Source organism: Mastigoproctus giganteus, chromosome 1 (genome assembly GCF_048544385.1).
Source record: "Mastigoproctus giganteus isolate SK-2022 chromosome 1, ASM4854438v1, whole genome shotgun sequence".
Classification (NCBI taxonomy): domain Eukaryota; kingdom Metazoa; phylum Arthropoda; class Arachnida; order Uropygi; family Thelyphonidae; genus Mastigoproctus; species Mastigoproctus giganteus.
Genome location: NC_143575.1, coordinates 252435125 through 252457034, shown reverse-complemented (window position 1 = coordinate 252457034; position 21910 = coordinate 252435125). Strand labels below are relative to the sequence as shown.

The 21910-nt window shown below is 37.8% G+C and overlaps 1 protein-coding gene across 1 annotated transcript in view; it reads right to left on the bottom strand.

The window, feature by feature from the left end:
• Positions 1 to 1391: 1391 nt before the first annotated feature.
• The window catches only part of LOC150091766 (glycerophosphocholine cholinephosphodiesterase ENPP6-like), a 55439-nt gene continuing 34920 nt past the window's right edge, over positions 1392 to 21910 (bottom strand). Inside the window, exons 4-7 of the mRNA XM_090376842.1 lie at positions 21541 to 21696; positions 12501 to 12644; positions 7197 to 7311; positions 1392 to 1669 (exon numbers count right to left, since the gene is read on the bottom strand). Coding sequence (XP_090232968.1) covers positions 1461 to 1669; positions 7197 to 7311; positions 12501 to 12644; positions 21541 to 21696 — 624 coding nt within the window. The 3' untranslated portion in view covers positions 1392 to 1460. The remainder of the gene's footprint in view (positions 1670 to 7196; positions 7312 to 12500; positions 12645 to 21540; positions 21697 to 21910) is intronic.

Here is a 21910-nt window from a genome sequence, read left to right as displayed (position 1 = left end):
TTGTCTTTAAGAGATCCATGACCAGTTAAAATGAAAGTAGTGGTCATGGATGGGTAGAACGAGGCTTTATCCTTCTTGTTGTCTAGTTGTTTTTCACATTTCGCTACTCAACCTTGCCAAATTTACATAAATTGTGTCCAAAGGTTTTGTTTTTCTTGCTTAAAGTCTACAATTGGGTTACTCTCAATATTTAATAATCTAGTAAACAGATATTTTTAAAGGTTATATACCACACCCCTGTATGCAATAAAATCCATGGGAAGCATACCCGAGATGCCTGTCTTTTCTGTGGGCACAGAAAGGACAGACAGGATAGGAAGTGAAGAGGGGTTTTGCTGTTATTTAGGAAACACATAAAATCTAAGGAAGTGCATCCAGTTGACATGGGTGGCCAGTGCAATGTCGAGTCAGTTTGGTGTGACATAAGCACTGGGAAAGAAAAAATGAGAGTAGGAGTGTGTTCTCGGCCTAATAACTCTGATGAGTACAACGAACAATTGAACAGAAAAATAGAGTGGGCCAATAAATCAGAATGTCTCATATACGGAGATTTTAACTTTTCAGTGATTGACTGAAATTTGTGGATTGGTCACTCGCACACTAGCAAGACTTTTGTGCTTTTATTGGATGACTGTTTTCTACAGCAGCATGTTCCAGAGGCAACCAGAGGGAGTACTACCCTTGATCTCATTATCAGTAGTGATTATTCATGAATTAAGAATCTTAAGATAAAGGAACCACTAGGTGGCAGTGATCACAGTATACTAATGTGGGATATACTTAAAGACGTAACTACCATCAGGAGTCAAGGGAAGAATTTTTTGCTTTCGTAAAGGTGACTATGATGACAGTTTTTAAATTCTATACAGTGGGACCAACTGATGGTGCTACCAAAATAAAATTCTAAATGAGAAACATTCAGGAATTAATCTATGAAAAGCTACTAGGCTTTTCATACCAATTAAAAAGTACTGTTCAAGGTTTAGGCGTAAATTGATGTCAGAAGAACTAATGAGACTCATAGCAAAGAAGATAAAAGCATAGGATGCATATAAGTTATCAAGTGACACAGAAGTCTATGGTAGATATAAGCTAGTCTGTAATCAAGTCACAAAGGAGGTTAGTCAAGAGAAGGCATATTACTATAATTCCAAATTTTAAATATTACTATAATTCCAAATTTTAAATATTTTTTATTTCTTTTCCTTATTGTTTCTTTTTACATTAGACGAATTGAAAGAAAGTGAACCGAAACATTGTGGTCATTCGGGACCTGGTTGATGAAAACAAAATGAAATATAGTGAAATAAAAAAGTGAAATAAAGTCTGTTAAATGTCATTTAATTCATAGAGTTTTCAAACACAAAGAATTACAAAATGAACTTCAGCATCAATAAGTTTACTTCAGACTACGTCTAAAAACATGCAGGAGAAAGTGACTCTTTCATTCTGTAGAAATATCACAGAAATGATATAATTCTAATTAACACAACTGCAGACAAAACGGATGGAATTCGGGAGTGCATTGAAACACCAGTATCAGTCATCATATTGGTAATCCTTGCCATGGAACCATTATTAGAAAGTGCGTGTATTCCCAGTAGGTGGCACACGAGGTTGTAATGGTCGACATTTTCAAGGGGTTCAGACACGAAACCTTTCTTGAAGCCTGTAAAATAATAATTAAAGGCAATGAATTATTTAATAGAACCAATTAGATTTTAAAATATTTAATTAGTTATTTAATAAAATAAAATTAATACTTTTGACAACTTGTTATCTGACTCTTGTTCTCTCTCTCTCTCTCAGGGTAATTCAGAATTTTTTTTTTTTGGCTGGTGCAATATAAGCTTCAGGCTTCCTTGCACCACATGGCTAATAATAATAATAATAAGTTAATCAGAAAAAGTTTAAAATAAGTAAATAAATTAAGCATGAATAACCGGAGACAATGATCACACAAAGTAATTTAACACACAAAGAAATATGGTAAATTATGAGGTTCTTAAAAAATGTCAGGTTTATTGCGAACGATGCATAATCTTTTAACTACATGTTACAGGTGAAGATGTGGCTGAGTTTGTCGATCTGCGACAGTAGCGTTCTTCGTTTTTTTATCGGTCATCGCATTGTTGATGGATACCATGTCGATAGATACCAGAGTGATAAAAACTGCTTGTTCGATTTTTATTCCAAGGCAACTAGGCCAATAGGCATCAGTGTATCTGCTTGTTTTTTGGATGAAAAACGCGAGTTTCCGGCGAGAGGGTATCATACAACCCTCGTCCAAAAATAACGAACCTGGTCGCGGTGTAAAAAACGCCCTACTCCCAGCCTCGATGGCCCTAGATAATTTCCACGCTATATGGAAAGACAACGATTGTAACTACTCTGCTATCTGCCAGAATGACATTAACTGGAGTACGTTCCCCATTTAACTGATAATTGATAAAAATAGGCTTTACAAGTGTGGAATACGACAATTATCAACAGAGATCCAGCTGCATACCAGATTTCTTTCCTATTGATTTTTGTAATATACTGGCAAATACTTAATTGTCTCCACAAATAAAAAAATTATATAAAATACGGATTTTAATGTTACATAATTAACATCAACTATAATGGGAAAAGTGTACAACTACCTCATTCTTCCTTCCCATTTTTGAAATATCTATCAATAACTTTTTTCCGAAATATATATCCATGTGCAGCTGTTACGAAAGGTATTAGTAACATAAATTACACAATTTCCTATTTACACACCTTTCACGTACACTTCGACTACGTATTTCCTTTCTCTCCAGTTAGCCGAGTCTACTGACAGAAATGAATAAATCTCATGGAAGTTTTTCCAAATAATAGCACATTACTGCTAGGAACTGCTAAGGTGGGTTTGCCACTGCAGATCAAACTGGTCCACTCTTAACTTTCACTTAGGAGTAAAAATGACTTTCAAGAAGACGAAGCTCTTTTAATTGAATCTTGAACATCTTTATTTGCCTCACCATCCCCTGCATTTTGTTGATCTTCTGCGCAAACTACCTCCCAAAAACCTTGGCAAGGCCATCATTCCGAATATTTTTTAAAATTGATTTATCCTAAACAAACACACGTAAATACACTACTCAGCCAAAAGATTTGCTGAAACTGAACTTCAGTAGGACCTCTAAGTGTTTGAATCACAACTTAAGTTGAAGTGGCATGAATTCAACTAGTTGCCGAAAGATTACTAACGAAGTTTTAAACTGTTGCTATAGCAACAGCAACAGTTGTTCCTTATGGCAATAGGCGGACTTTGCTTCCATACACTAATCCTCTGCAAAGATTTTCAGTGGGGGAAGATTCAGATCGGGAAACTGAGATAGTGAAGGTGACTTAATTCACTACGATATTCTTTGAGCAACTTAGTAATAGATATTTAGAACGCTGAGTAGTCGCACTGTCATCTTGAGAGCATCCATAATTTTCCTATTAAAAATGAAAAATTGTAGAGAGCACGTGATCGGAAAAATTGATTAGTGAAACTGTGCTCCGTCTGCCTAAGGTTAGCTAACCAGAGCTCCAATTGAAAAGGCCTAAAGAATTCTTCCAGTCCCAAACAAGTATTGAACCTAGGCCCTCAAAACGACTCGCGGAGGCGATGTATCGTGTTGACGAAGCTGCCACAAAGGACGCTCATGAGAAAACATTTGTTTTCTGAAAAATTCAAATCATCTCTCTCTCCAATGGGAAAGATTCGTCAAGGATTGGATTGTTGACTAAATGTGAATCTACAAAAATCACATTGGATAATTACCTTTGGTCCAAAAATAGTATGTTTAAGACAACACCGGTGAGAAGGATAACAAATCATGGGTTGCGTTCAGTGTGGCTAGTTTGCATGGGGTCTCTTTCTGCAGCCTATGGGATACAGTTTCCTGTAGTTAGTCTATTCTTTGGTGTCTGAATGCTCAAAAGAGAGTTACTGTGCTGTCACGTCAAGTTTGGGTTAGTTAGAAGAGAAGGCCGAATTCACTAAGGTGCAGTTGCTTCAAAATCTTCCGACTTTATTTTAGGGCCTATAAAAATATGTGGACTAAGGGACCCCATAATATTTCAATCCGAAATTTACAGCTAGTACCATAAATCGGTCATTCTGCTTGTGTTGTGATCCTTGCTCGACCTCTTTAGCTCTTAAAGACGCTACTCTTGGTTCCTGGAATTATCATCCCAATTTGAATATCCCATTTAGGTTAAGAACCCATTTTATCTCTACCTAGGACTCCTTTCATTATCTGATCGCTTTCCATTGCAGTAAATCACAGCACAGCGTTTCTGTGACATTATTAAATATCACGATCAGACAACTCTATTTAGAGCCATTCATATTTGTATATCACAATGATGTTTACACACCCACACGAGCTCATTTGCATCGGTTGCGTGATCTGTCTATACCATTTCAGTTCGAATGACGACAGGTAAGGGTGAAAACTAGAGGTAGGCCGCGGTAACCGATTGATAAAACGCGAGAGTACAGCAGTATATGTGTTCGAGTTGACCGTGGTTCTCTATCACGTAACCGAAAGTTATAGAGATGTTCTTATATTCTAATCATTTTGTAAAGCTTCCAATCTTGCGTGGACGTACCTGAATATAAGCAGAATAATTATTTTTACTGGGATAAAAAGGAAAAACCATCATTAAGAAAATAGCATTTTATCGAACTTGCGTAGTTTTGCATCAATATGCTATATGGCAGATACCCAGTGTCAAACCTGATCATAATTACATTTATGAAGCAATATTTCCACGTTTTCCACACTGGAATGACATGACGCGCGCATTCAATGTTGGACGGACGATACTTGATCTATGTTTTTCGGGCGCCTCCGTAGCCAGGTGAGCAGGATCAGCAGTGCGTAGCACACGCTTCTTGATTAGACCGGGGTTCGTGCCCGTGACTACCAAACACGGAGGATGCGGAAAGGTCAGGGAATGACCACCGCATATCCCCGGAACAATATGGCCTTAGTTGGTAATGCTCCACATAACCAACAAACAAACTATATTTTTTGTTTCATGGATTCTGCTTGATTTATTTTATAAAGCTGTTCATCCAATAAGTTATTTAATTAAACGAATTTACTAATTTATTTAATGATATTTGCTAAATTAATTAATTACTTAAACAAGCTTTACTAAATTAATTTTGGAAGCTATTCTAAATATAATTTAATATTTATTTTGTATTTTTCTCAAAATTTAATTTATTGTAGCTGGCACTACCGGCGCAATTACTTCCCTTTGGTATTCGTTTGGTAATCGCAGCATTTTCACTGTTTGTGTAGCCATTTTAGAAAGAGAAGATTGGAAAATTTAGGTAAGCTTTCATTTTACTTTTTATGAAATATGCTTTAATTTAAAACTGCGATAGGTGCCCTGTGCGAATAGGTATGCTTTCATTAGGAATGTGTAGAAAATTTTATTAATGAACAGCGACTATTTCAACATAAGGCGAGATTTCCCTTTCGCGCCTTGCTGCGCAAAAACATACTGGGATAAATTCATAAATAAGATCATAAAGATTTGAATCAAAAATTTTCTATAGGCTACCAAAACCGTTTTTGAATATATGTCCTCGATATTGGCCTAGGATTTTGTACCTACAAAAGATAATCATATATCATTTGAAAAGTCTCAACGAGCAATCGAGTTTATGATAACCAGAATTTCCTGGGTTAATATTTAAATACGAAGTCAAGTTACTGATCCTTTACGCAAATGATTGATATTATAAATTTGGATGTAAACCCAAGGATAACGATTAAAGCATTGTAGTGAATCAAACAGTCTCATGTTTTTTAGTTCCTCGGTTATATGTGAAGGTCTGATATGTGGTTTTCTTTTTTTATATCTATTTATTTATTTACTTGATTCATTTTACAGAAAAATTGAACGAAGTGATCAAAATAAGAGCTATAAGTAAAAAAAGCACGTTGCTATAAAGGGAAATTTATTAAATAAGTTAACCACAGAACATTAAATTGGAACCCTATTTTTCACCTGTATAATCAACCTCCGTGGCAGAATGGGATCCACTTGAATCACGAATATCATGACCAAGTCGATCACATAGTCGAGCATACCTTCGGTAATGTAAAATAACTACTTTGCATATGTTATAGAAGTATATTAAATGTGACCTGACAGTACTAACTTTTAACATTTACAATACACATTCATAATATTAACAAAATAACCTTTTTAATAGCAAAAAAAAAAAAAAAAAAAAGAAAAAGAAAAGAAAAAAAGTCAATTGGTTAATAGCGATGTACAGTAGTACACGTATTTGAGATGTTCTTAAAGCCTCTGTGACTGCTAAATACGGTGATGTTTTGTATTTTATCCATCTCATTAACTTTTCTGATCTTACATAGACCGTGTCTCGCGTAATCTGAAGTAGTACTGGACTTAAAATTCCATGCTTGCGTACATACACAGTGTGTGGGTGTGTGTGTGTGTGTGTGTGTGTACAGAAACAAGCGTGGGTTCATTACAGTCCATGTCAAAAGGGCTCGTGACAATCAAATCTGAATCGCCAACACTTTTTTTTCATTCAAGAGAAAAAGTATGGGAAATAGTGCTCTTACAGTAAATTTGGGCTAAAATCTATTATTTGGGTATCCCTTGTCTCTGTGCGGTGGGCGTGGTGTAGGTTCTGTACACCATGAGTGACTGTACGGTTCTGTAATTGGGTGATTATTGTGAATGCATAATTTTTCTGATTGCTTTGTGTCGTCGAGGACGGGGGGATGCTTAGCTTAGGTGGGGGGTTATCCACCCCATCCCGCTATTTTAAAATCGGAAAACGAGTGCCCGATTTTAAATCAGCGGCAATCTCCGATATACTCCCTAGGCATGTCAACCCAGGAGGACAGGGGGCAGGGCAAAACAGTGAGTGGCATCTCACTGCCGTTGTATGGTCTGAATTTTACCCAAGATCTGAATTTTAACCTAAATTTGTAGAAGGCTGTAGTAATAAGAGAAACCGCGAAACAAAAGTAAAATTAGAAGTAAAAGTTTATTCTATTTGCATTTTATTTTTACTAATAAATGTTTGCACTTAATTTTTAGCAATAAAATGTTGGCATTTAATTCTTACTAATGTCAGTTCAGTTTGTAAATTTTCAAAATTAAATCTTATTGCTTACCTGGGCCACGAGCATAGAAGATTGTTCGCATATCCTCTACCACATATGGATCGTAGCCATGGTAACCATAATATAGGGAAGTTGAATTGGACATTGTTTTACTCGAATCCGTGAACTAAATAATAAAAATAATTTATTACTTATTTTATGTATATATATATACATAAAAATATACATTATATATACATAAAATATATATATACGTATATATATATAAAAAATATATATATATATATATACACTGTATATCATTTTTTCTTTTTTTTTGCATACAATTCAGCAGCAAATCAAATAAATTGGATATTATTTCCCTACAAACTTCATAGATATTTGAACAGTGCTGTTTAAAAACTTTTTGTATAAATTCTTATACTAATTATTAATAATAATAATATTATTTTGCTCAATTGTAAAGCAATTTTTTTTTTTTTTCTTTTTGCGTTATTATTCTGTCTTTGGGCCTGTTATGTCATTTCCGCTGATTATTGCAGTTAAGAGACTGCGTAACTCTCTCTCTCTCTCTCAAGTAACATGCGCGTATTTAAACAAAGTGCTGTGTAATTTGCAGTTGTATTGATTGCTTTAAGTTGACTGGTCGATGTAAGAGCGCGCAGTTAACAGTGGTCAGTGTATGTTTTGAGACTGCGTATGGATTCGAACAAGCAACTGAGCATATGGTACCACACTAGCGAAAAAAAAAAAAAAAAAAAAAAAATACGAACCTTTGTCTTAAGTTAGACACAGCCAGAAGAAATGCAAATAAATGAAAAGAAAACTGTGACATGGGATGATGACGTGTTGCATCATTGAGTACTAAGACTGCACGAGCTGTTCGAGGGCAGTAATCTCAAGCTAGAATTGGGAAAACGCGTGATCTATCAGACTTTGAAAAAAAAAAAAAAATCTTATCGTGGGTGCACGTTTAGCAGAATTCCACGATTCAAGAAACGAAAGACATAACTGGTTTCTCAAAAAAATCCAACTCAGAGGTTTTTAATAAGTGGAAAGCAAGCGGTTCTTCGACGCCTTGAAGGCGTAAATGTTGCAGAAAAACAATACTTGAGGAGCGAAATACCATGTGCAGGGAATTGAAGGAATTGAATTGGCAGTCGCCTGTCCATTCGGGAGCCATTTGTTTCAGAGAAAAACAAAAATCCTCTTACAGTGGTGCCAAGAACGTTGTGATTTAAGCATTGGAACAATGCTTAAATCACAACGTTCACGATACACTTTGTATTGCACTGATGGTAGGCAGAGTGTGGCGAGAACCTCACGAAGCGATGGGCCCTGCCTGCTTTGTTAAGACAACCCAAGCATCTGGAATTGGTATCATGGTATGGGGATTGGGTCGGTTGACTTGATACCGGTGGAAGGTCGAATGTTATCCAGAGAATACCTGAATTTTGTATCAGATCTACTGCATCCTGCAATGTTACACTTTTATTCCGAAGGTTATGGCCACTCTATACGTGACGATGCAATAGTCCATAGTGCCAGAATCGTTCAGAGAACGTAACATGAATTTCCACCATCTTCCCTCGCCCCTACATTCACCTGATCTCAATCCTATTGAGGATGTGCGGGATATTTTATTTATTTATTTTTTTGGCTGGTGCAGCATAAGCCATAGGCATTTTTACAAAAAACAACAAGCGGCCCCTAGCCAGAAACTGGCAAATCCGCTATGTACATACATACATATTATATACAATTATATACGTATAATCATGTTAATTACAATGTCATAAGTGTAATGAACATGTAACATATTTACACCGCAAATCATATCACGCAGCTAATCAGAAGTATCACAAGAACCAGAAGACAGCAGTCTTTTTTTGTCCTAGAAAGAACGAAAACCGCACCCACTGGAGGTAGTGCTATACCAGTAGGTGCTAGCTAATCCCGTACTCACAGCTGCCCAAACTGGGGTACCAGCTAAAAAAAAAAAAAGGAGATGGCAGATGATATCAGGTTTAAGAGATATCGATAGACATTGCAGGTGTTGAGTTGGTTCTTGTTGTTGATATGTTGATAGACTTGAGAAGAGTTGCTTTCTTTTGGTGAAACCAGCAAGGCAGAATTGTTGTAGAGCTGAGAACGATTGAGAATTTTCAGTCAGTGCCACTTCATTTCCTTCAGAGAAGTTGCTGAAAGCAGCTTGTAGTGTAGATCTTGTCGTCGTGGTACAGATTGCAGCGATACAGAATGTGCGTCCAGGTTTCCTCAAAACCACAATCAGAGATTGGGGTCAGACAAGCCAAATTGAAATAGTTTGGAGTTGATGGAGCCGTGCCCAGTAAGTATATACGATGTTGTTAGGCTGGGTGAAAACCATTGGCGGACGTTCTTGTTGAGAGGGAAGGTAACTGCAGGAACAAAAGAGCGGGTGACTTGACCAGTAGTACTGAAATCCCATCGTGATTGCCACACACTGATAAGTTCATTCCAGATTTTCCGTTTCTCGTCTTTGATGTTAGCAGTTAGGTTGCATGAGATGTCGAGAATCTCGCCAGGAACTCTGTGCTTTAGATGATAGCATACTCCTTTGAAGATGACATGCAGGTCTAGTGGTAAGACTCCAGCAAGAACCTGCAGAGCAGCAGAGGACACTGTCCTGCAGGCCCGGAGCATGAAAAACAGCATAATCCGTTGAATGGAGTTGAGCTTGGAACGGAGTTTAACATTAAGGGCTCCATGAAACCAGACTCCCGAAGCATATGTTGTTATTGGTACGAATACTGCTGTATAATGTAGTAAGAGAGTCTTCTTATTTAGTCCCCAGTCCGATTTGGAAATGCAGATAATTACTGCCGTGGGGCGAGGTGATTAATATGAGAGGAGAAGGTTAACCTGTCATCTAAAATTACGCCAAGATGTTTTAATTCAGGAACAAAGGGGATTTGCTTTCCGTCTATCTTTATATTAGGAGGTCTTCTGTAATCTAACTTGCCCTTAAAAACCATCAGTTTTGTTTTTGTGGCAGATATTCGCAGTTTATTCATACTTGACCACTTGACTAGCTCAGAAAGAGTTATATTGGCTGATTGTTCTAGTTGAAGACGCTATCGACCTGGAATTAGAAGAACTCAATCATCGGCGTAGGCGAAGGCAGAGATATTGTCAGGTTTTTGCATGAGCGAGCTGTCCAAAACTATGTTCCAGAAGAGGGGTCCCAGAACTGATCCCTGGGGACATCCTCTTGAGATGATCCTTGAGAGAGACTGCTGTTTCGAGATTACTTGGATGAGTATATTTTGGAAGTAGCTTCTAATAACTTGGAATAGTTGCTGAGAGCACTTGGCTTTGGTAAGACAATTGAGAGCGCTCTCCCACCAGAGGGAATAGAAAGCTCCCTCGAAGTCAACGAATATGGCCTTTTCATATTTAACCTCCAAGCTGAAATGTGGTTAACTAAAGAGACCAAGGTGTTTTCACAGGATTTTCCCTACTTGAAGCCAAATTGGGATGGAGACATTAAGTTTTGACCTTCAATTAAATCTGCTACTCTGGGTGCTAACAATCTTTCAAATAGTTTGCCAACAGAGAGATGGGCCTGTATGCTTTGGGATCAGATTTATTTTTGCTCGTCTTGTGAATAATTTTGATCAAAGCTACCTTCCAGAGATTAGGAAATAACCCCTCAGTAAGATATGTGTTGTACATAGAAGTATTTCTGGAAAGATTTCGGTAAATTTGATAATTATAGCATTTTCCACAAGATCTGAACCTGGTCATTTTTGGATATTTATTTTGCTTAGGGCCAGCTTTAGCTCGGGAAGAGTGAAGAGATCCGTTTCTTATGAGGAGTGTTGGTTGAGTTGGTATTACTAATAGATATTTGTTCTGGAGTTTCTGAGATCGTCCAGGGGAAGCAAGCGATCCAGATGGCGTTAACTGAGTCATTCCAGTTAGTGGTTTTTGTATCGTTATTCACTATAGTGTTGTACACTTCATGAGAGTGAAACTTGTTTTTTCTAAATGTGCGGGATATGCTGGGAAGAGCTATTCGGCAACGAAGCCCTCTTCCTTCAACTTTGTCGCAGGTAATCTGCACACCTTGGCACAACTCCAATGCCGCCAAATGGATTCGCCTGACATCTGGGACGTGGCTACAAACACTCGGACCTCAGAACGAACCTGGTGCAGTTCAACACCTTGTCCACGATCTTCCCTGCAAAACGTGCAATACCTTAGATCAGTGTTTCCGGCGAATACGTTCGGAATGTATAACTCCCTCAGAATTGATGCCCCATATTTCTGCAGCTCGAAGCGCTATAGACAGACCACCTTGAAAGAAGTCTATAAACATGAACAATAATCACTATGTGGAAAGATTTCCCTGCCAAGGTTTCCCTGGATTCACAGTTTTTTTGTTTTTTTTTTTACTTTCAATCTGTTTTGATTTTTCGTAATTCCAATCAATGTACGCCTTTCTAGTCGAATCAGGCTGTTCCGGGGGTGCCCACTGGTGTGGAAATAAAATGATGTTAATAATAAAAATATTTTGCTGGGAGAATGGTTACAATTAGACCAAAAGCACCAAAACGCCTTACAGAATCAATGCCGCGCTGAATGAAGGTTCGTATGTTTTTTGGACAGTGTGCGTATTTTCGCTAAGGAAAATGAGATCAATAATATTTTATGATCGAAAATTCAGTAGAATCGTACGTCATTTCGCCCAAACGAAAGGTGGTTTTAAACGGTATAAAACATAATCCTCATATTTAAGGGCAGATTTTGAAGTGTTATAGTTGATGAAGGACAACCATTACACTTGAAATTACCCTCCCACATTAAATGACGAGTTTAATTAATCCGGAACTTTTTGTCCACAACTTTTTGACGTCACAAAACTTGCGACAACACCATTTCTACTGCTACTGTGACTGACACTGACGCCATATCGACTCGACTGTATTACAATCTCTTTGAGTCTAAGTTATAAATAAATAAAGATTATTATTATGTGAAACTAATATATCCTAATTTAGTGGTCTAAATTAAAAAACGGTTCCTATTTTCCATATGCAAAACTACCATAGAGCCAGGTCGGCCACCGCTGGGAGCACTTAGGACTCAGAAGGCACAACGGCTGGTTTCGTATGGTTGTTAGACATCACGTGCGAGTCTCGTTTTGCAGTGCTTATTTCTAACGTCAAACTTGTATACAGAAATAGGGATTGCACAGATGGGAAATAAATGCAAAGTTTAATTTTATAATAAAATAGATAAAATATTTAAAACAAAGAAGGATATGATATTAATTTTGTTAAATATATAAGTATAACAAGCTACGCTTACCTTTTCGATAAAATATTTATAATCGGCTAAAAGGAAAAGTGGAAGAACTAATTTGTTGTTTTTGAAATGATACATCTCTGGAATCTCTTCCTTCTTGTATACCTGCATTCCCTTAATTCCCGAATTTTTCAAATCATCGTAGAGCTGAAAAGCAATTATTGTTAAGTTGGAATTAGTAAATAAGTGAATTACACGCATTAAAAAAAAGAAAAAGAAAAAAAAAAAGCTTTTTTTTAATTTTTTTTATTTTGCAAATTTTACCCCAGTACAAGTACAAGTACAGTAAACCATCGATTTAACAGAATTCAGATTTAACAGAAACGAACAAAAAAAAAAAAAAAAAAATTGACTGGCAACAGAGTACCACTATACTCTCACGGTATATTATTTTGTTATGCACGACGTATCAACCAGTAAAGTCAAGGCTTGATTTCTTTATGGTTTAACTGTATATCGCTATTTGTAATATACTGTACATATACAGAGTAATTTTCAACCCACATAATTAAATTTTCAATTATGTGGGGAACAAATGGTCGGGGGGAGAGAACCTTTCGATTTAACACGGACATTCTGCAATAACGGACACCCTCCTCACGCCCTATTATTCTGTAAAATGGGGGGTTTACTGTAGTTACAAATAGATAATTTCAGTCTAAAATATTTTCTGTAATTGAGTAAAAATGTAAAGATATGAGTGTCAATAAAAATGGAAATGTTGTCTCCACTACACATCGCAATTTTTAATGATCACTGTCAAGCTGAGCTTCTTCAGAGAGACCTAGATAGACTTCAAGAATGGTCACAAAAATGGCAGCTGTGCTTTAATCCAACAAAATGTAAGGTATTACATCTGGGAAACAGTAATCCCAAAAAAACTTATTCACTTGGTGGAGTTCAACTAAACCCGGTACTGGAGGAAAGGGACTTGGGTGTTACGATACGGTCAGACATGAAATTCTCTGAGCATTGTAAACAGGTTGCAAGGAAGGCCCATGGTGTCCTATCGATGATCTATCGAACTTTTGCAAGTAGAGATAGGGACGTGATAATCCCAGTATATAAGGCTTATGTTAGACCACACTTGGAATACTGTATTCAAGTATGGAGACCGCACCTAAAGAAAGACATCGAGCTTCTTGAAAGGGTGCAAAGAAGGGTAACTCGCCTGGTGAGATCGGCAAAAGGGCGACCTTATGAAGAAAGACTTCGAATATGTGGGTTGCAGAGTTTGGAAACTAGACACCTTAGAGGAGATTTGATTGAGGCGTTTAAGGCTCTGAGAGGCATCAGTAAAATGAATGAGGACGAAATTTTCAAGATTATAAATGATGCTAGAACTAGGGGACATAAATTCAAGTTACGGGGGGAAATGTTTAGATTGGACTGCAGGAAGTTTTATTTTAGCCAGCGAGTTATAAATTACTGGAATAAGTTGCCTTCATGGGTGGTAGAGGCCGACAGTTTGGGGAAATTCAAAGGTCATCTGGATAGTACTTTCGGGTAAGGGAAGCGCATAGGATGATAGGTTTAATTTCCTTTTTATTTATATTTTATTTTATTTATTTTTGTTATTTATTAATTATTATTATTTAGTTATTTATTTTATTTATTTATTTATTTTTTGTTTTTATCATTGTTTTGTTCGGATTTTTTTTTTTTTTTTGGCTGGTGCAGCATAAGCCATAGGCTTTCTTGCACCATGCGGCCGTTACTAATACTAATACTAATTTGAGAAAAAATAAATATTTACGAAATAATCTATGGATTATATTAACATTTTTGTTTAGACTATGTATATATTAAGTGCAGTAGCATCATTAATACACAGCCATTTCTGAATAAACAGAATATTTATAAGGCGGCATCGTTTTAAGTTATATCTCATATTGTGAGTACCTTCACAACGAGTTGCCATGATATTGCACTACTTCGAATAAGTAACGCTTCATCTAAAGAGGTCTGCGCGGTAGCACAGTGGTATCGTCACCGTCCTCCCCACACCGGGTGGAAAAGACCTGGGTTCGAATCCCGTCGATGACGCGAGGAACTTTAATGGGGCTTTTTTCACTCCGTGGCTGAGTTAGTTGGTCTCAGGCGTAGATAGCAAGGTTTTTTCTCCCCAGTAACTGGGGTTTTTTCGTCCAGCAAAACAGGCAAATCAACCATAGAACATACGCAATTTGCAGTCACAAATACGGGTTAATGTATTTAATTACGGGCAACCCTAAAATAATAATTTGATTTTTTTTTTTTTTTTTCACCTAAGGAGATGGAACCCAGCTAACCTTCATAGAACAGACAAAAGTCCTGGGAGTAGAAATAGACAACCGCCTGTCGTTCTTCCTCCATCTACAGCATCTGAGTTTCAAGACCAAAAAGTTCTCCACCGCAATTATACGAATCTCAAGAAGTGAGTGGGGACTATCAAAACGAACCCTTCTTCTTTATTATAAAGCTGTCTTTCTCCCAATAGTAATCTATGCTGCCGGGGTCTGGCAGCATAGATTATCTATGCAGAAAGAGTTCCCATCATTAAGATGAAAGAAAAGCTAAACTGTATACAAAGAGCTATGTTACTGGCGACCCATCGAATCTGCCGTACAGTCTCTACAGCAGCTCTCCAAGTTATAGCAGGCACCCTCCCTCTCGACCTTTACGCAATCTACAAGGGGCTCTGCTATCGAATTAAAAAAGGTATTCCGGCAACGATCCTGGATATAGAACTCTCACTAACTACGGATATAAAGCAGGAGAAATCTCGAAATCTCGATGTCTCAGTAAACTCTTCAATGTATGGCAGACCAGATGGGATTCTTCTACTGTAGGGGTTGTAACTCGGCGTTTTCTTCCGGAGGTAACCTTTGCAACCACTAAAAATAACGCCCGATGGGTCTCCCTCAGCCTCGAATCTTCCTTTCTCATTACCGGACACGGTTCTCTAAATGAGAAACTGATACACTGGGACTCATCGACACTCCCTACTGCTTTTGCGGACAAAGTGAAAGTTAGAAACACTTGCTTCTGGAGTGTGTACATTACAACGACATCAGAAACCGTCTCCAGAATAAGATCCAGGACTTTCCCCCAGCAGATTTGCATCAACTGATATGTACCCAGAACAACCTTGAAGCCTTCCAGACCTTTGCAGCTGAGGTATTTGCCTGAAGGAGGACACTGATTGCCAATCACCGACGTGGAAATGCCGATCATTAACAATTCCACTGCCAACTGAAAGTCACTCCTTCTGCTGACTGTCTTTTCTTTTCTTTTTTTTTTTTTTTTTAACCTCCGTTCTGCACTGTTTCCGGGTCCTGTCCTAGTTCTAGGGAGCAGCTTTGGCTCACCTTTTCTTCTTTCTCACTCTGTGCAGGATAAGATAACCACTCTTCCATTTTTTTTTTTTTTTCTTTCATTCTCTCTCTCTCTCTCTGCTGGCACCCGACTTTTTTTTTTTTTTTTTTTATGAGAACCCCAAACACGAGAGGTATTATAACCTATAGTACTTAGTACCGTGCTTGGGTTCAGACTTATATCTTCCTCTTCACTGTAGCCAGGGTGTGGGATTAAAATTATTTATTTATTCTTTAATTATTTTTATTTATTATTATTATTTATTTTTTATTTAATTTTTTTTTTATTTACTTAGCTTCATTTTTTTTTTTTTTACTCGCGCTCTGTTCTGACACCTGGGATTTGGTGCATCGGTGGTCATTGGTGCCAGACAGCTCTCTCTTTCTTTTTTTTTTTTTTATCACAGGGAATTTATTTATTTATTTTATTTTTTATTATTATTATTATTTTTTTATTTATTTAATATATTTTCTTTTTCGCCACGGGGAATTATTATAATTATTTATTTATTTATTATTATTATTTTTTTAGTTATTATTTTATTATTATTATTATTTTTTTATTTTTTTTGCACCACGGGAAATATATTTTGTTTTTGTTTTTAGTTTATTTATTTATTTACTTTTTATTTATTATTATTTTTCCCTCCCCTCTTTGGAGTGGGTCCCCAGAGAAATCTGGCCCACCTTTTGGCAACATCAGGTGGTTCAGAGTCTCGTATCGAGACAGTACGTGATCCATTGGGACTGGCCCACCTTCCCGTGGTGTGGACGAGTACCTAGAATCATCTGTTCAGGTGATTGATACTTCTGGGTAGCCAAGAGGTCAGAACAGAACAACAGAACACACACAAACCTACGTCACACACATATCTGGCCCGTTTGTAGTGATACTGTTCTTCACAGAGATACGAGGCGGAGATGAACTCACGTTCTAGGAGCCGCCCTTTACAAAAACACATGTCCACGTCACCTAAGGAGAAGACTAATGTTACTTATTCTCAGATAGGTACCACCACCACCCAGACGGCACCGTCTGGTGGTGGCACCTGGGTGAAGAAGGGCCAAATAGCCCTGAAACGGTGCCGTCTGGGTGGTGGTACCTATCTGAGAATAAGTAACATTAGTCTTCTCCTTAGGTGCAGCGTTACTTATTCGAAGTAGTGCAATATCATGGCAACTCGTTGTGAAGGTACTCACAATATGAGATATAACTTAAAACGATGCTGCCTTATAAATATTCTGTTTATTCAAAAATGGCTGTGTATTAATGATGCTATTGCACTTAATATATACATAGTTATATATTAATTTAAGGAGGCTTTAGCCCTAAATGCAGCTTAGTCATTTTTGTTTATCCATTTAATTGTCCTGGACTACGTTAAAAATAAAATGATGTAAGCGTGACTTAGTAGTAGTAGTAGTGGCGCATGTGATGCAAGAAAGCAAGTGTATGAGCTTATGCAGCATCAGCAAAAAAAAAAAAAAAAAAAATTACAAAACAATTCTCTCTAAATGTTTGTCCAGTTCCTCCTTAAATTTATTTAACCTATCAACTTCCACAACGACAGATGGAAGTTTGTTCCAGCAATTAACCACCCGCTGGCTAAAGGCAAATTTCCGCATATCTATTCTACATCTGTCTTTCCTTAATTTAAATTTATGCCCCCTTAGGTTCGTAATCTGAACAAGTGGAAGAATCCCATCAGAATTCAGCGTGCTCAACCCATTCAAGGCCTTATACACCTCAATCAGAACACCTCGCAGTGCCTACTCTCCAGGCGCTGCAATTTGCAGAACTTAAGCCTCTCTTGGTAAGAGGATCCCTTCATTCCCCTCACCAATCTTGTTGCCCTTCCCTGTACACGCTCAAGCAAATCTACATCCTTCCTAAAACGAGGCCTCCATAAAATGGGTGCCACTTTACTGTTACGTAAAGTGACACAACTTTACGTAACAGTAAAGTGGGTGCCAAAATGAAACGTAATTTTATAATGGCTGATATTCTAACGAGTATGTATGCACTCTGCCTGATCATTTTATTAGAATGAGGTTTCGGCTATATGCGACAATCTATGCAGAAACATATAAATTAAAAATGTCACATGCGTGATATGTGCCCTGATGAGTTCACTGGCCTGGGTAAAGAACATGACCTCATAGACGTCCCAAAAAAAAAAAAAAAAAAAAAAGTTTGTGATCGTTTAGCACATGTAGCAAGTGCCCGGAGCAGATTTTGAAGTAATAGTTGACGAAGGACAACTATTAAACTTGAAATTATCCTCCCACATTAAATGACGAGTTTAATTAATCCGGAATAATTAAACTCCGCGTTTAATGTGGGAATGTCGCAAAGTATTAGCACCCACGTCATTCGAAGAACCCTACAAAAGTGCACCACGATATAAGAATGCACATATCGTCACCATAATTATAAAACCTCGTAACTCTACTTTTGGTTGAAAATTACATTTTCGTGCCATCTATTAGGAGAAGATGGAACTAATATTTTCAGAAAACCTTGTAACTCAGTAAATTTATAAAACAGCCAAATATCCATTTTCACAAACCTAGTAATTCCATCACTGCGTAAAACAATTTTGTAAAACTTCTAACGCCATTGTTATTGTAACCTCCCCTAATGTCGCAACAACTGTTCAGTTGTTGTGTTCACCAACATTCACAAATATCCTTATTTATCGGTTTATCGATTGGTCGCAGGTTATTTAATAAAATCCTTTTTTGTGTCTCCTGTAAAATCAACATTTTTGGAGTTACGAGGTTTTCTAATTAGGATGACGATATGGAGGATGCCACACAAAGAACTGGAATCATCATGTTCTGTACTGACTATACAGGTTGCTCATGGAGGTGTAAGGGTGTGGGACATGTTTTCTTGGAATACTCTTAAAACCTTGACTTACTGCAAGCCAACATGAACTCCAGAGCACATCTGAACAGAACTGCCAATCAAGTAAACGCAAGGAAATGTTGCATGCTTAGCCCAATGACAGGGATACTTTCAAAATGACAATGAAACCATCGACCCCACCAAATGTGCGAATGAGCGATTTGAGGAACGCGAAGATTTCAAGCATCTGCTATGGCCAGCCGAATTCTTGGATCTCAGTTCCATTGAACATTTGTGGGACGAACTGTAAAGGCATGTTCGAACAAATATCAGCAGAATCTTCTGCCCACGTTATACCAGGAATCGAGAACAGTTTTGTTACATGAATGGTCTAATGTTCCTCGTGTTACTGTTCAACGCCTTGCTGATCCCATTCGATGCCGTGTCGGAGCATTTATTCAGGCCAATCCGACAAGCTGTTATCTCAAAGTCCTACCAAAGTATCCAGGCAGGTTTATGTTTTTATGCACGTATTATAAGGTGTGGCTAGAAACTTGCAGGAATGATTAAAAGCAAGTTAAAATTGAACTTACCAATTTTTTGCATTTGATCGCTTGAAAGCAAGTCTAGGTGAAGCTGTTCTCTTCTGCCACGATTAGAAGCATTTCTGTAACTCTTTTACTGATATACAGTGCTGTTAATATCGGGACACCTATCTCGGTTGATAGTTGGTCACTTCCTACTCAAGCTCTACGTGTCAGACAACTAAAAAATACTGATAGGCCACCAAGAAGACAGTAGTACGATTGTGAATGCAAGATGCCGCGGTCGACAGAGTTAACAAACTTCCAGAGCGGAATGATAATAGGATGCCACATAAGCAGTCGGTCTGTATGTGATATTTCAACGGCGGCAATGAAGATTCCTAGGTCGAATAATGATGCAGCGCCTGGAGAGTAGGCACCCGCGAGGTGATCTGATTGAGGTGTATAAGGCCTTGAATGGGATGAGCAAGCTGAATGCTGATGGGATTCTTCCTTCCTCTTGATCAGATTAAGAACTTGAGGGGACATAGATTCAAATTGAGGAAAGACAGTTGTAGAATTGATGTTCGGAAATTTGCCTTTAGCCAGCGGGTAGTGGATTGGTGGAACAGACTTCCATCTTTTGTTGTGGAAGTTGATAGCCTACATAAATTTAAGGCTGAGCTGGACAGGCATTTGGAACGAATGGAGGGGTGAAATGGTTTTTTTTGGCTGATGCTGCATAAGCTTGTTTCTTGCATCGTATGCCTCTGTTAATGCTAATGATGTATTGTTCTGCAAATGGAAGCAGACTGCTGCTAAAACGGTCATAAAATGAAACCTCCGGAGGTGATGGAACGTGACAGTAGATCCCTGCAAAGAATTATTCGCTCGGAACGCAGGTTCACTTTGTTGCACTACACACCCAGGCTCTCAGTGAGATGATTTAGATACATGTCAGCATCAGTATAGTGCGCAGGACGCTGCATGATATGGGTTATTACAGTCACAACGTCATCGACGGGACACGAATTCAGGTTTTTTCTACCCGATGTGAAGAGGGCGACGATCCTACCAACTGTGCTACCCATGAGGGCATGCAGCCGTCCACAAGCTAATGATAACTCTGACTAATGCCAGACGGCATCTACTTTAGTGTAAGGCTTGCTGTTCTTGGACCGTAGATCAATGTAAAGCTGTGCTTTGGACTGACGAGTCATGGTACATGATTTACCAGTTTTCAGTAGTACCTAGGTATGGAGGATGCCCGAAAAAGTTTCCTGCATAATTGTATCGTTTCGACAATGAAGGGGGAGTGGAGGTAACGTGATCTAATGCTGTTTTTCATGGTTTGGCGTGGAACAATTGGTTGTTTTGGACAAAACTGTGAATGATGATGAGGTCTACCTGGACGCCTTGGACAATTATGCATTACCTACGTTGTGGCAAGATGTTGGGGACGGCCCACATCTGTATCAGAAGAACAACGCATATTACAGCAGAAGGAAGCGGTTGAGTCACATTGGTCCACTTGATGTTGATGGTTTAACTGTTGATCCTGCTCAGGTTGCCGAGAGCCTGAATAGGTATTTTGCATCTGCATTCACACATGAGGAATTTTTTAGGGAAGGGGATACCAAAAGTTTAACAAACTTTAATAGGGACCTAAATAATTTATGATAAATGAGAGAAAAGTAGAAGAGCAATTGCTGAAGTTAAACATCAAAAAATTGTGCGCCGAGCACGCATAGCTGAAGTTAAGTGAAACTTCTTTAGAATCTTTTGAAACGTTTATTTATTTCAGTTTTACAGTGGTTTAATATTTTACAAGTTTATTGTGTCTTGTAGTGTTTTATTGTAGTGTTTTAGGGACATTAGCGATTTAAACCACATTGCGCAGCTGTCTTATCCATACAAGTGACTTTTACAGGATCTATCTGCATGCTGTTTAGGCTGAAAACCCGGTCATTCAAGCGGGAAAATACCTACTCCTTTCGCTTGAAATCAGTTAACTTCGACCCCGATTGAAGAAGCCTTTAGAAATTCCTCCAGTGTATTAGGGAACTCTAAAACAAACCTTTCCAAACAATTAACAATTGGCGAAACCACTATCTGCCACGAAGGACGTTCAGGGGAGAGATTGATTTTAAATAATTATTAATTAAAATTAACAACTGATAATACCATATTATCGAGTTACGTAGGTGCTTTCCTACGAAAATAAAAATAGTAAAGTCCAAGTTGTTTTTATTTCATATGCACAACTTTGAAAAAATAAGTCGGCAGAATTTCATTTAAGTACGGATACTTACACTGTCCAGTTTGCCCTCTTCGGGAAGAATCATGGACAAAGATCCATGGCCAAGCATGTATTTGATGTCAGGAGCATACCTTTCTAAGTTAATATAAACAACATCACCCGGTCCGGATTTCGTCATGCCGTGGTCGGACACAACAATAACGTTCACCTAATAAGAAAAAACTCTTTAGAAAAGAAATTCAGATATATATCTGAGAGCAAAAATTACTAATGGTTGCGTCTCTGCATTTTCTATAAATATTAAGTAACTTTGGTTGTATTTTTATTAAATTTCTGACTAGGTTTTAAAGCTGCGACCACTAAACGCAAGACTCTACATGGTAAAAATTTGTTGTTAATATTTATTGAAAAGCCCCGATTGA